This window comes from Oryzias latipes, chromosome 19, assembly GCF_053564925.1.
Source record: "Oryzias latipes strain Hd-rR chromosome 19, Olatipes_Hd-rR_3.1".
NCBI lineage: Eukaryota > Metazoa > Chordata > Actinopteri > Beloniformes > Adrianichthyidae > Oryzias > Oryzias latipes.
Window position 1 is genome coordinate 3,483,779 of NC_136255.1, and position 16,368 is coordinate 3,500,146.

The 16,368-nt window shown below is 42.2% G+C and overlaps 1 protein-coding gene across 1 annotated transcript; it reads left to right on the top strand.

Annotated features, from left to right (window-relative positions):
* Nucleotides 1-8,573, top strand: gpr142 (G protein-coupled receptor 142). Its single transcript, XM_011488519.4, has 3 exons — nucleotides 1-153; nucleotides 5,525-5,680; nucleotides 6,221-8,573. Exons 2-3 carry the CDS (start codon nucleotides 5,542-5,544, stop codon nucleotides 7,159-7,161), a joined length of 1,080 nt encoding a protein of 359 aa, XP_011486821.1. The 5' UTR covers nucleotides 1-153; nucleotides 5,525-5,541; the 3' UTR covers nucleotides 7,162-8,573.
* Nucleotides 8,574-16,368: the final 7,795 nt, after the last annotated feature.

Consider the following 16,368-nt stretch of genomic DNA (forward strand, 5'->3'; position numbering starts at 1 on the left):
GTTGCAGGGATGTGCTGGCTGCCTGGACTCCTCTGCTCCTCCTCTCTGTGCTCCTCGTCTCCTCAGCGGGCATCCGGCAGGGACTCTGCAGGAGTCTCTGGGGGAACCACCTTCGAAAGGCCGGACTGTGATCCTGTGAAACTGGAGGTGAAGGTAAGGCATCCGAATTCAGGAGAAACAAGACAAAAGAGGAGAAGTTTGTTGGTGCTGTTCCTGCAGTCGAGCCTCACTGGCTCCACATGCTGCTACACGTGAAGCTGCAGGCGTTTGGAGAAGCAGGTCTGGATTGTTTCACCCACCATTTCTACTTTGGGATGCTCTAAATTAGTTTGATTTACTTGCATCGTGATTCTTCTGAAAGTAGACAAACGTCCCCACACCCTCGTGGATTTGTTGGATTCAGTCCTTCCAACAGTCCTGATCAGAGATTAGAGCTTCGGCCTCTGGCAGACTCTGAGCGGCACCAACAATTCAAACCAGAATCCTGTTTTCCTCGGGAAAACTCAAACTTATCTCAAAAAGGCTGAAAACATCTTTCATGCCGTCGGCTGAAACGTTGACATGTCAGCTGTGCGGTTGAGTCCCGGCGCCGTTGTCTCGGGCGCTGCGTCTCTTTGTAAATAATTGAGAGGAGCACAAACTCAACTTCCTTCTTCTCACCGAGAGGCAGGAGAAAAACAACACAAAGCACGACAGAATGTCTTCTATTTTGAATGGAGGAGGCAGTTTGTGTTTCTTTTTGTGATTCCCTCAGACGCCTTTAGGCCGTGTCCCAAAGCTGCTACGGACACTTTGCTCAGATGAAAACTGGTCATACATGAGGAAAAAGTGAGAAAACCTGTGGTTTTTACGTGTTATAAAAGTTATACATCGGTGGTTCATGCGTGAAAAGTCGGTTAGACATGTGTGGAACGGTTGTGGAAAGACACAAATTTGTGTATGTATCTCACAGAAAAATCACACACAATTGCACAAGATTTAAGTAATAATTATGCATAAACTATGTAAAATACATGTAAACTGCGTAATTCTCAACCGACTAAAAACTTGGAGCAGCTCAAAACTGAATTCACGTAAAGACCCGTCGGCTGAAACCCTCGCCGGACATCAGTGCACATCACCGAACGCAAGAAACACGAATGAATGACGAAGATCACGCATGGATGACCAAAGACCGACATGTCATACGTGGAAAATGCACAGGTTGTGCGTAGTGGCTGTGTGACACTGTGACATTTCCTGAGTGGGAACATTTTCAGATCCAAAGAGCAGCTTTCACAGGACTGGAAGTGTGCTGAGGCTGCAGGTCGGCGCTGCAGAACCACAAAGGTCAGAGTGAAACGCGTGCTGGAACTCGCTGGAGTGCCGGTCCCTTCTGTCACCTTCAGCTAAAAGCCTCACAGCTCTTATTCGTGATGATTATCTGTCCCTGTTCGTCCTGAGAGCGCGATCCTTCCTAAAGAAGACACTGGGGGTTCTCAAGCTTTATCCTGAAGAGTCTTCATGCGCATTTTACCAGAGTGATATCCCGACATGTGAGCTTCGGAAAATAGGGAAAACCCAATAATCCCCATAGTTCCTCTTGGTTTCTCCTCATTGGGGAAACAGATTAGGAGCTTTACTGTACTGTGGTCAGCATGCATGTCAAAACATTCAAGTTGCTCTGGGATACATGTTACTCCACGTGCAGCTGTTTGTTTGACTTTTATCAAAAAGGTTTTCAGATCACACAGGTAAACGGGAACAAAAGAATGAGGAAAATGTGGATATTGGATTTCATTTGTGCCTCAGCAGCTACACACTGATGGACTCTGTCCAAGGTCAAAGACTGCAGGCATGAACGCATCCCAGTGTCCTACACCTCCTATGGGAGCAGCAAACCTATTAATACTGGATAGGGCATCTTATATCACACAAGCCACGTCCTTACATAACAAAGAGTGAAAGCCGAGAAAGCTTTCATTGATCAACACAGCTCCTAAAACACACGGCGGGATGACTTCAAGCCACAATTCTAACATTTAAAGCCTGGATTTAAGCTTCCCTGCAGGCTCAGTGTTAAGCTTTTCTTCCAAACACTCAGATAAATCAAAGTTTTTAGTCCTCGAAATCCTTTTCAAACATAGTTGACAATCATCTTGAGTAAAGGTATTTTACTCTCGGATGGATCAAACGGTTGGGAGAAAATCTGACTTGAGAAGTCGCTCTTTTACTTTTCAACCAAATCGGCATTTCTTTCACTCTATTGTAAAATGGAGTGAAAGACCTGAATGGACGCTCATTTTTCCAAACGCATTGAATCAAACAACACTGTACCCCAGCATCTATGTAAACTCCACGTTTCTTAAGGCTCAAATTTTATCAGTTGTGGGCATCAATTCATTGATATAATGAGGGAGTTATGTAGATTCCTGTAAATTCACATGTTGCCCTGCAGTTTTAGTGTCTATTATTGTGACAAATTGTTCTTGCTCAGTGAGATTCTCATAGCGGCCAACATCAGAACTTTTTCAGTAGCATCTGCTTCAAACTGTTGCACGTGTTCTATCCGGCTGTGGTGGCGAGCGCCTGCTGGTCCAGTAAGAGGATATCCATCAAGTAAATGTTTTGAACGTATGACAGGGGGGTCAGCGGGCAACACATGATTTAATTGAGGCATCTGATTGGTCAGTTTAGAACCCGAATAACTTGAACTAGAGAAAAATTATCATTAAAAAAAGAGGATTATCAAGGAGATGTTAAAAAAAATCTGATTCAGACTGGTTCTTCTGACCAATAGAATGACTGAGTAACATCTGTCTGTTTATCCAGAGAAGTCTAGGGGATTTTGGCTTCTTAGAGCCACTTCCTGTTTGAAACGCTAGAGGGAGGAGTCACTTAGTCCAGTTCTTTTATACAGTCACTGGTTCAGAAGCTGGATACTACTACAGTCTTTTGTCCTCAAGCTATTGGACAATACAACTCTATCTTTCGATCAGTCAATCCGTCTATCTATCTATCTATCTATCTATCTATCTATCTATCTATCTATCTATCTATCTATCTATCTATCTATCTATCTATCTATCTATCTATCTATCTATCTATCTATCTATCTATCTATCTATCTATCTATGTGTTTTAATGAATGTGCTCTTGGAGAGAAAACTTCTGCACTTTTACTGGGAGTTACAGTGGAGTGAGTGAGTGAGTGAGTGAGTGAGTGAGTGAGTGAGTGAGTGAGTGAGTGAGTGAGTGAGTGAGTGAGTGAGTGAGTGAGTGAGTGAGTGAGTGAGTGAGTGAGTGAGTGAGTGAGTGAGTGAGTGAGTGAGTGAGTGACTGAGTGAGTGACTGAGTGAGTGAGTGAGTGAGTGAGGGAGCGAGGGAGGGAGTGACTGGCAACCGGTGCAGGGTGTATCATACCTCCACACAACAGTAGCTGGGACAGACTCTGGCAACTGCGACCCCAAGAAGGGTTAAACCAGGTCCCTTACCAGTTAGTATAGTAGTATTTCAATATCAAAATGTACAAAGTATTAAAATAAAGAACAAGGATAAAAGTAGGACATGAGGATACACCAGACAACATTACAGTGACATCTAAAGAGGAACACAAACAGTGAATGCAGGACTAAACCACAAATAACACTGTTCTAAGTATTCTGATACATGCTGCCTCCTTTCTTTAGTGACATTTAAAGAAAGCCAGGAAGCACCAAATGCCGGAATTTGAAGGCATGTTTTAGTAGGAAGCCATTACCATGGACTCCTATGTTAAGAAAATGAACAAAAACCAGCTGATGGACAGCCTAGTCTGGTGTCCGTAGGCTTCAGTGATTGAAATGGACTCAGCAGCAACGTGACAGAGCATTTAAGTCTTCAGGAAAGAAGATCTTACAAGGAAAAATGGAAAAGCGTTGTTTTTTTGCCTAAAAAATGTACTTATCTCCGATGAAAACTGTTATGTATCTAAAATAGGAAACATCTCTGCTGGTTGAGGCAGGGGGCGCTTGCTGTAGTCTAGATTTACACAGTGGACCTGATGCACCATTTGGTCATTAACCTTTGAAAAGCCTTTTCAATCCAGTTCTTTCTACAGGTTTATGGCTTTAAGGGAAATTAGAGCAGCCAAGCAGCGTCTTTCGTGACGCTCCTCACCTTTACGATCACATTCCAGCTATGGGCTGTAAAATATTCCAGGTAGATTGAGCAGAAACTGTGTTTTGGTCCTTTACAATAGCTGTAATTAGACATGACTCACTGCTCGTGGTGATTGCCCGGCTCAGATCAGGATGTTTTTTTGTGAATGTGGTTATTGTTGGCCTGTGATGATGTTCATGCTGGTGCACTTCCACAAATGGTTGGTGGTTGTAAGCTGAGGCGATACCCTGTTCAAATATAGCCTCATTGATGAGTGATGTTAGTAAGGCAAGCAGGTAACAGAGGGAGGAAAACAGAAACACGGCACACATGACCAAAGGTGAAACTGGGAAGATGGGAGGGAAATGGAAGGGTGACGGGGTCACCAGCCCATCTGTTGTTGTCAACCTGCAGTGTATTGACTGAGCCCAAAACGCATTAACTGATTTATGGTTTCCTTTGTTTATCTATGAGACTGTCTGGCTGAGCAAACATCGTCTTCAGGGCTGTGCAGCAGCACATGCTGTGGTGGCACTTGACTGTTTGTTTACCCCTGGTGCCATGGCTGTTTGGTGCCATGCTCATGAAAAAATACCTTCTGATCAAATCTTCGCTCAGCTTGGTGCAGAAAGATTCAGATCCTAATTCAAAAATAGTTTCTGCAGACTTTTAGGAAAAGTCCGATTTTGTATGTTAAATTAACCTGGAAAAGATAATTTTATTTCTTGTTTTCATCTATTCTTTTGTATCAAACACAAACTCAAAATAGAATAAGGGAAAACGACTGAGACATTGTGAGGTTTCTGAATTCGTCCATTATTTGTAATCTTTCTGGACAGACGGAGCTTCTGTTTTACTTAAAGTAAAACTACTTAAGGTTCTGAGTTTTGTCGTCCAAATGCTTTGTTGAATAGTTTAACTCTCTGTTTACACATTAAGAAAATGATGCTTGTTTTAGACTTTACCATCAGCCGCAATAAAAGCATGAGAAGGGCTCAGTGTAAACTAGAAAGAAGGTTTGGAGAAAAAACGGACACTGAGGTTTTGGTCTCAGTGTGTCTTACAGTTTTACTATTAACAAAATGCTATTGAACTTCGTCTTTATCTTAAACCACTTTTCAATTCATGTAAATGTGTTAACAAATCAACTTTAGATTTATAATCGTTAACAGAACACAAAGAAATAAAGTAAAATCTCTTTCTATGGAAGACATTCTGATCTAGATGTATGTGTCTGCAGCTGCAGGAGGCAAACTCTGAATGGAAGAGTCTGATTCAATTATTTCATGAAAAAACGGCCAAAATCAAACCAAAAAAACAGCCTGTTACTGTTTGTAAATGTATTTTACTAAAAACTCTGCCCTTCTACAATTCTGTTCTTTTCCTGTATCCTTATCATCTGTAGAAGGAGGAGCTGAGGACATGATCGACTGGACAAATGCAACGGCGAGCAGCCGCCAGGGACCTGGCCTGCAACCTGCGGAGCTGCAAAAGTCCAAGTGTGTCCTGGGATTCATTCCTGTGATCTACTACAGTGTTTTGCTCTGTGTGGGACTGCCAGGTAAGACGGCTAAGAGGAATAATCACTTCCACACAAAGGTTTAAAGGTTGGTAAGGAAGTGGAATTGAGGTAAAGGACAAAAACCATGAATTTAATTATGATCATCTTATAAAGCTAACCCAGAAAGGAAAAGCGGACTTATCCTCAACATATATGTATAAAGTCTATAAAGCCTGAAAGATGTAGAAAAATTAAAATCCTCCTCCACCTTTACATCAGTTTTCATGTATTTAATAGGGGCATGGGTCTGGGTGTCCCTGTGCCGGTCCCCAGCCCGGAACAAACACAGGGTTGTGTCAGGAAGAATATCCGGCATTAAAATCTCTGCCAAACTGCCTGAGTGACTCACTGAAAGCTGCTTGGCTGTGGCGAGCCCTGAAGGGACGTGCCAAACAGAGAACAACATTGAAATTAATGGAAAATATCAAGAAAAGAAAAACAGGCCAACTAATAAATGTTTGAAATATTTCTTCGAAATGTGCCTGTATGGTTTTAGTATTATGAACACCAACAAAGCTATCCGTGTGTGTCTTGTTTTAGTCAACATCCTCACCGCGGTGGCCTTGTGCAGACTCGCCTCCCGCACCAAGAAAGCTCTCTACTACTACCTCTTGGCGGTGACCGGCTCAGACATCCTGTCACAGCTTTTCATCATCTTTGTGGGATTCCTGCTGGAGACGGCCGTTTTCCACCGCGACGTTCCAGCAGCGCTGCTCCAATCAGTCAGTGCGGCAGAGTTTGCCGCCAACCACGCCTCCATCTGGTCCACCGTACCGCTCACCGTGGACCGCTATGTGGCGCTGTGCCACCCTCTCCTGCATCGACAGATCAGCTACCCGGCACGGGCCCGGAGGATCATCGCGTCGGTGCTGGCGCTGGCGCTGGCGTCCGGCGTGCCTTTCTTCTGGTGGTCAGACATGTGGAGGAACAGCCATCCGCCCACGGCGCTGGACTCTGTTCTCATATGGACTCACGTCACCATCATCTACTTCCTGCCCTGCAGCATTTTCTTCGTGCTGAACTCCTTGATCATTCACACGCTGAGGGTGAGGAAGAGGCGGCAGCCCTGTCAGAAGGGCCACAGGCCCGCGCAGCGCCTCGGGAAAACCACGGCCATGCTGCTGGCTATCACCTCTGTGTTCTCCGTTCTCTGGGCGCCCAGAACGGCCGTGGTCATCTACCACCTGTATGTGTCCTCAGTTCACAGCGACTGGCGTGTCCATCTGGCCTACGACCTGTCCAACATGCTGGCCATGCTCAACACCGCCGTCAACTTCTTCCTCTATTGTTTCGTCAGCAAACCCTTCCGTAACGTGGTGCGGGATGTGGTGCTCCTCCGGAGGTGGTCGCTGTACTCTGGCCCTCGCCAACACCAGAGCCCCAACAACAACTCTATATCCTCCCTTTACAGTGGGAACAACAAGCGCTCACAGAGAGACTCCACCCCCTTATCACCTCACAGGGCAAGAAAGCCGTCGTGACCCCCCGCCCCTCCCCTCTAATCAAAAACACCCGTCGTCCCACGGTCCCGGTGCACTTGGAACCCCAGGGACGCTCTCTGCGTTCCAGCCGTGACCGTGGACAGAAGCCAGTAAGCCCTGGAGCTGAGGACTCCGGCCTGTTTGGGGTTTTTGGTCCATGTAAATCACAGCACATATTTATTTTTCTCTAAAAAGAATTAGATCAAATAAAGGAAGGCATTTCCCTTCTTTATACATGCCAATACTGTGGTTTTCTTATGTTGTTTGGGAGTGAAGGTCAAAATCTGTTTAGCTTCTGTTGGATGGTGAAAATTCCTCTCTGATGTTTCTGTGAGGCTATCGTCTGCCTCTGCCTTAATGTGCTTTTGTTGGGTTAGAGTTGATATGAGTGAAAAGGCTTTAACTAACTGGTTAGTTAAATGGACCAAAACGCGTCCCACCTCCCTGCCTGAGGAGAGTCTTATCTAAATCGTCAGTCTCAGCGCCAAAACCCGCAGCCGCCACAGCAAACGCATGTTTGTCTGACGCTGAGAGGGAGACGGATTTAAGGGCAAAGCCGGCCAAAAACAGCCCTTCCAACAGTGATCTACACAAACAACCAGTGCAACATGCGCACGGCGTCATGCATGCATGAGCATGTGCATGTGCATGCACTGAGCGCTGCGCCGGTACATTTCCATCTCAGCTCAGTGAGAAATCACTGATGCCTGATGAAAAGCCGCCTGCTGCACCTGCATGAGGATGGAGTCCGTTTGAACAGCTTCAACCCTGCAGGAACTACTAAAACCTTCAGGCTGAAACATGAGTCGTTACCGTTTTAGATGCCAGCTGTGTAACCCTTTTCCTTTTTCTTAGTTTAAAAATAATAAAGAGTCAAACAAATCAAAGTTAATGTTCAAGTTTGACTTTCAGGAAACTATTTTTACCTAAAGTTTGGCTTTAGACAGTTTACTTTGTTGCTTCTAAAATACAATCCCAAAGGTTCTGTTTCTTTCGTATTGTTGTAGTTTTTACGGTCTGACCCACCCCCAGAATGCCAGAAACGCCTCTGTTTGAGGCTATATCAAAATGTCTTGATACTTCAAGGAAAAACTGTGATTTCATTTATCAAAGCAGAGAGAAAAAGGTTTCATATACCGGGTCAGGGCGACCCACCCCCCTGCATAGATAAATACTAGGTTGTATTAATTTTAATATGCTAAAAATGTAGATTTTCTACTATTGTTATTTTTATTACCATCTGCTTTCTGTACCATAGTACATGCAACTTCCTATTAACATGTTTGAATTAAATTGAATAACAATTAGTAGTTACAGTCAGGACCATAAATATTTGGACAGAGACACATTCTTTGTCATTTAGTTTCTGTACATTACCACAGTGAATTTTAAATAAAACAACTCAGATGCCATTGAAGTGCAGACTTTCAGCTTTTATTCCATGGGTTGAACAAAAAGATTGCATAAAAATGTGGAAAACTAAAGCATTTTTTAAACACAATCCCTTCATTTCATGGGCTCTTAATTAATTGGACAATTGACTTCTGTGCTTTTGCATGGGCAGGTTGGGCAATTCCCTTGTTATGTCATTATGAGTGAAGCAAATAAAAGGCCTGGCGTTGATTATAGGACTCGTGCTTGCATTTTGAAGATTTTGCTGTGAACAGACAACATGCGGTCAAAGGAGCTCTCCATGCAGGTGAAAGGAGCCATCATTAAGCTGAGAAAACAGAAAAAAACCAGAAACTGCTACGGTAGTAGGAGTGGCTAAATCAACAGTGTGGTCCATCCTGAGAAAGAAAGAAAGCTCTGGTGAACTCAGCAACGCAAAAAGACCTGGACGTCCACGGAAGACAACAGTGGTGGATGATGGCAGAATCATTTCCATGGTGAAGAGGAACCCGTTCACAACAGCCAACCAAGTGAACAACAGTCTCCAGAGCATTCAGAAGGAGAAAACCCAGCATCTGCTGATGTCCATGAGTTCAAGACTTCAGGCTGTCATTGCCAACAAAGGCTTTTCAACCAGATATTAGTAATGACCATTTTGTTTTCAGTTATTTCATTTGTCCAATTACTTCCGAGCCAATGAAATGAAGGGATTGTGTTTAAAAAATGCTTTAGTTTTTCACATTTTTATGCAATCTTTTTGTTCAACCCATGGAATAAAAGCTGAAAGTCTGCACTTCAGTGGTACGACGGAGTTTTAGGGCCACCAAAAAAAAAAAAAGTAAAATTACGAGATTTTATCTTGTAAATTTAGGAGATAAAAACTCGTAAATTTGAGAGTTTTTATCTCATAAATCAACGACTTAAAATCTCGTAAATTTGAGAGAAAAAGGTCATATATTAAGGATGAAACGTCCCGTTTCATCATTAAACAACAAAGATGAATTAAAATAGTCTGTTATATTAGCATTAGAACGTTGAAAATGCCAGAAAGTGTTCCTCCTCCTCAGACGGAAGCATCACACAAACGTAGAGATCTTGTCTTTGGTGGAGGAAGAAAGGATTCAAGTGGAAAGCTGCAGGGATACCGATGGCTTTGGCTTCAGGCTGCAGAGATCCTGCAAACCAACCATCAATAAATAAAACTTTAACAAATTGTAAATCAAACTAATGAGCTTCCAAACATTTGGAACGTTATCAATAAACATTCAGCTCACCTGTTCAACTGAGTTTAGTCGGTCTGCTCTGCTGCTGCGTGGCGTTCACCTGCTGCTCTCTATGCTCACTTCCACTTTAATCTCTTAAATTTATGAGTTTTTTTCTCGTAAATTCACAAATTTTCATCTCCTAAATTTACGAGACAAAATCTCGTAATTTTACTTTTTTTACTTTTTTTTTTTGGTGGCCCTAATACTCCGTCGTACAGTGGCATCTGAGTTGTTTTATTTAAAATTCATTGTGGTAATGTCTATAAACTAAATAAGAAAGAATGTGTCTCTGTCCAAATATTTATGGTCCTGACTGTAGTCGGCTTCTTGAAGTTAGAAGCTGGGTAAAGTATGGAGCACTGGGGTTTTGTCCTCTATTCTCATCTACTTCTCTCATTCTCTCCTCTATTTATCTATCATTTAGCTCTCCATGCCTCTGGATCCCTCCTTCATGTGGACACCCCTGAGGTTTCTGCTTTTTTTTTTCTGGACCCCCTTAACGGTCTGTACCGCGAAGGAGGGTCTAAGGCCAGGAATGCCCAGTTTAGTTTAGTCTGTTTAGTTTAGCCATCAGCTATTGAATTTTATAACTAATACACTCTAACAAAAGTATTGATACATTGAACCAGCCGTTTCTTTTTTCACATTCGTGACTAGTCAGCATTAGTCATGCTTGGTTTGCGTTAGTACTAGTGGATAATATCAACTTTGACCCCAAAGCAGGTAACCTAGATTTTGTTTGTTACCATGGTAACTCTGTTTTTAACAGAAACTTCTCCAGAGAAAGTTTAGTTCTTTTCAAAGAAACACATGTGCACAATAAACAAATCCATTCATGTCGGAACTAAAGATTTGTTACAATTTACGACATTTTAAATAGAAAATCTTCCCGTCCAATTTTGCTGAATGTCTGATGTAACAACCCGTGAAAACACTGCAGTTTTTGTCACCTCGTCATTTTGGAAACTTTACCGAGCATAAAGGAAATCGGCCGACCTCCACTGCGCCTGACGCTGGACGGGTTCCCAAAATCCATCGGTGTTCAGAGTAAAATACCATACAGCCTTTGTCCAGCTCTGCTGACATTGCAGTAAAACACTGCCCAGTTGACAGAAATCCGTTATAGTGCAGTATGCAACCAGGCAGACTGATGACTGGGTTTCTTGGTTCACAAACCAACAACTAGTAAGTAGAATTTGTAAAAGCAAGTAAGAAATTTCACAGAAAAGTCAAATATGTTTGTGGCAGCAAGTCGAGGCAAAAGGTACAAATGACAGCTTTGTATTTGTATTTTTATCTCACAAAGGGGCAAAAATGAAAAGATGATGTTTCCGTGTAAAAATCAATGAACTGGCTCTGAAACGAGGTTCCTTCTCTGTGTTTGCAGCTAGAAAACAGGAACACAGTGAGCTTGTTCACGCCGGTCCATGCTGAGTTCTGAGAGCCGCTCACAGACGTACATGTGACCCTTTCCTTGGAAGCAGCTCATGCTGCTCAGCAATAACAAGGGGGGGTCCAGCCTGGTGCTGATGTGAGCGCTGGGGGCCCAGGAGATTTATGTGCATGACAACAGAAATCTAATCCAGCTCAAAGATGTTTCTGAACAGACAGAGCTCCAGCTGAAAATGTGGTCAGCAAAGGGGCGGGGCTTCAGACACCACTCAACTCCCCAGACTCCGCCCCATTCAGCACTTCCTGATGCTCAGCGGTGTCATGAAGCAGATCCACAGAAGCTAATGGACACTTAAGGAAGTTGATCTGATTTACATAAAAAAGATCCGTCAGACAATGGATAAGATAAAGCTCTGCGTCTGTGCTTACATGGAAGCAATAGATGATCATTAACGTTGTTTTCACTAAATCTGCTCTAGAATCAACATTTTTATGCATTTCCAGAGGTGTTTGTGCCAAGATGACCACCATCAGAAGAACTGAAACTAATGAAAGACACAAGCAGGAAGGATTGTTGGAGCAGCGGTCCGGGACGGTTCTGCCTGCTAGCTTTAGAGGAATCTTGAGTGTTTTAGTAGAAATACTTTAATAATAATACATGAGTTTAATGATGGTATGATGGACAATTATGGAAGCATTTGTAGCTTTCATGCCTGAATCTGTCAGTAAGTACTTTCAAAAAAGTCCAGCTGATTCCAAATGAAGACACTGAGAGAAGAAAGGATTCAAAAAAACAAATAGATCAAGAATTTAGTGATGCAGAATACAAACTGACTTTGGGAAAACCACCTTAACCTCGTCTGATGAAATGTTGGATCTCAGATTCTTGTTAGAAATCCATGGTTTAGTATTTTCTCTCATCATTTTATAAAAACATTGATGTACAATCAGACTAAGTGATTCATTTACACAAAAGCAAACACATGATGACAAAAGTATCATGTTTAAATTTATGCTCTCACTAGCGTTTTTAAACTATTGTCGTCTCATTCTGCTTCTGGATGATTAAAATAAAACCTCTTTGACATTTTTTATTAAAATTACCTTAATCACCCGTCCATGCATTAGATGAAAAACTGTCTCCATCTGCTGCCATGCGGGTGTTGGGGGGTTGGAGGTTTTAGTTTCAGCCTTTGCATTATTCCCAAATGAGCGTGTCCCGTGGGACACGTGTACATCCTGGAACTTTGAAGATCTGCACTGCAATCCTAAACTGTAGCCACCAACAGTTGGCTAAATGGCAGCTGCTACGCTAGCCATTGTACAGCTTTCCGTGACTGAACCGCAAAAACATCAATAGAAAGTCGCTCCCGTTGATTTACGTGACTTTCAGGAAGCAGCGGCGCTGCTGCACCAAATACTGACAATGCTTTTACCACATATGTGTAGCGTGCAGCAAGTATTCACTGGGAGGTGAACAGTAGTTGCATTCTGAACTGTATGTCCACTTATCCCATAATGCATTGCAGGTCAATGATGTACAGTACTCAGTCTGCATCTACAGGCTTGTGCTGCCACAAACTAGGAAGGGCTCCTGGCTGCACAGCGTCTGCTAGTTTAACATGCATGGATGTCTCTACGTCAGCTTGAATACAGAGCTTTTGGGTTTCCTAAGCCAGCTGTCCCATGTGTGTTTGGGGGCTGCAGACTTAAGCTTTCTTACTAATGGTTCCCAGAGATCTGGATGAGGGACAGAGTGAATGGATCAATCCCAGAACATGCAAGAGGATCTCCACAAATGAGCTTAGGACTGAGCCAGAGGTCAGATGTTCTTGATTTCAATCTGGAATCCGTTAACTGAAGACTAAAACATGAGAGACGTTTAGCTCTCTGAGGCCACTAAGACTTTGATGAAAGAGGATGGACGGCTGGAAGCAGGGCCTCCTCTCAGAGAGGAGCAGATGGAGGGGCTGAGGGGAGACGGTGAAGGAGATCCGCCTCACGGAGGCAAATGAAGCAGGACAAATCAGCCCTTGAGCAACAGGTGTGAAAGTGTGTGGAGCTGTCTTTTAATCATTTACGGATCCCTCACACACCTGGATTCCCGTCAGTTAGTGGCAGCAGGTACAGAAGAAGAAGTGTTGACTGTAAGATCACTGCTGCTTGAGTAAATTACTACAGCAGGCAGCCCCTCTTCAGAGATCAGCAACTGTGTAGCAGCAGAGAAGCCCTGACAGGGAAGAGCTGTGCAAAGAAAGACATCCTCTGTCAGCTGTCTGGGTGAGGAGAGCAGAACCAGAACCAGAACCAGGCATACAGCCCATATCTGCTGTGTCCAACCAAACAGTAGAACAACATGTAACACAAGCAAAACGTTGGAAGACTCAGAAGCAACAAAGACAAACTAAAGAGCTGTAGACGAAGTAAGAGGGAACAGAAACAAAAATACATATAATACAAAAATAGTCTCGACAAAAAGTGGACTAAAGAATTTCCTTTATATAAACAAAAATAAAGTCCATGAGGAGAGTTGGTCATCCCTGCAGTTCCGCAGTGGATTTTCCTAATCTCCTCTGCTGATCACTATGGAGGCTCTCACCTGGGATGGAAACTCAGAAAACTGAATTAACATTTTCTCACTTAAAACAAATTAACAATGTGTGCACACATTGTTAATTTGCTGTGAGTAAAAAAAGTAAAAATTAATGTTTTAATTTGAAGAAAATAAAGAAATACCAACACCTATGTGGTGGTTGGAGGTTCAACCACCACACCATCCCTTTTTACAACACTTAACGATGCGCATAATTCAATTTACAGATATGTACAAAACACAGTACAATTTTTGCATGGCAACAGTGTAAAGTGACTTTATCGTTTCTGCCCTTATAAAGATCTGTTACTTCTTGAAGGTCATTTTCCATATTTGTAAACTTTTGCTTTTTTTTTTTTTTAAACCTTCCATTCCAGAAATCCACACCACAATTTGATAAACACATTTTCTTTTTTGTCGTTTGAATGCTCTGCTTTTTGAAATTCAGTTTTCTTAGATCATAACTCCAATCCCTGTCTCTTAGCATTTGCTGTAATATTTATTGGAAGTACAGTAAGTTATTTCTGGCTTCATACATGAGTGACATCTTCAGTTTCACTAGATCCCATAGTTTCAATAAACCCGACTTTAAAAATAAAGCATTTGTATGTGACCCATAGACCACTCCATGAACAATTCAAACAGCTTTTTTGTAAGATTTGTCATGATCGGGGCGAGAGTTCAGAGTGACCCAAACGCTGGAACCCTGAAAGAGGCTTGGACTCAACGATAAGTTTAAGAGGTTTAATCGAGGAACAGAGGTTGACAGGTTTCTTCCTAGGCGAGGAGCGGCGGCTGGCTGGAGGGATCTTGAGGCGGATTTTCCAGAGGGAGGACTGCGACGTCTGAGGACTGCGACCAGGTGAGTATCCAACAGGTTTCTTTCCTGAAGCAGAGCGAGAGGTACAATGAGCAAAGAGTAACAAGCCAGGAGTCAAAAACATGAGCTGACCAGACTATGCACCATAGGAGGAACAACGAACTGGCACCGGCTGATGATCCAGGAGGAGCTTATGAAGGCAGGAGAAGATGAGGTAAGTGGATCCAGCTGGTCGCGTCCAAAACAGGAAGGAGGGGGGAGGAGGGAGTAGCTGACAGGCCATGACAATATTTAAACACTGTAGGTTTGTTTTATAAGTATTGCCCCAAACTTCTGCACTGTACTGTAAATATGCTAGTATTATGGATGACTATATTAGTAAACGTGCTTTGTGAGTGAGAGTATGGCGCGTTTTTCCCAACACTGCTCTGCTTTTATCATGTTTAGCTCTGACCTGCTTTATTGGTGGTTTCCAGCTTATTTTGTCGTCCAGAATTACTCAGAGGAATTCGTTTCACTCACTCTTTCCAGAACATGATTATCAATAGCAGCTTTTATTTCCAAATCTGCAGGAATGTGGCGATTTCCAAAAATTATGAATTTAGTTTTGTTAACCCTGAGTGACAGTTTATTTTTGTCAAACCATTGTTTCAGGTTTCCTAATTCTGTATTCACTGCTTTTACAATTTCCCTGAGGCTCTCCCCTGTACAGCATATACTTGTGTCATCTGCATATAAAAGAGTTTGAGTGTATTTGATACCAAGTGTCTGTCAATAATGTATAGGATGAACAGTGTTGGGCCTAATATTGACCCTTGTGGAACTCCATGGCTTAAATCCAGCAGGGATGATTTACAATCTTCCATTTATATAAACTGCTGCTGGTTCTTATTGTAACTGTTTAACCAGTTTAATTCCAGTCCTTGTATTCCATACTTTTTCAGTTTGTTTACTAAAATGTTATGATCAAAAGTGTCAAAAGGCTTTTTCAGATCCATGAACTCCTACTGTGAACTCTTCATTATCGGTGCCATTTATCATTTCTTCAGTTAGTTGCGTATTCGCCATACATGTTGATCTGTTTTTTCTGAAATCATATTGGTCGTCGGATATTAGTTTGTGTTTTTACGACAAAACTTTCCAGCCTTGTGAGAAATACTTTTCAAGTATTTTTGAGAATTGGAGTTCATTGTTCAAACTTGAAAATAAACTCAGATTATTGTTTTTCTGAGATTTTATTGATGTGTTTTGATAGGTTCTGCATATTCAGCGTTTAATAATTCATATTCGGGCTTTCCTTGTTTCTTTTATTCTTTTTATTGTTTTCATTAACAGTTTTTTAGTCCAAACATATAATTTGTGCTGATATGCCGTTAAGACATAATTCCCTGAAACACAAACTTCACTGTGTCTTCAACAAACTTTTGCTCTTTTTTTCTTTTGTTTAAATTGTGTAGAGAAAAGTCGCACAATATTTCATTGTTAGATTCAAGCACAGCACATATTTAAGAGACAGAATTTTAGTCATGATCCTAAAAAAACGTCTCCACAACCTCCTTACTGTGAGCAAACACAGGAAGTAAAACAAATCTTATCATAATTTGATAAGATTTGCTTGATTCACTGTGTGTTTCTTGCATTTATCTCATTTAAAAAACATTCTGAGCTTAAGCTGTTCTGTTTCTGACATGTTACTGCAGCGCCATCTGTCGGTCATTTCTGGTCATAGCCAGCATTTTGTTTTT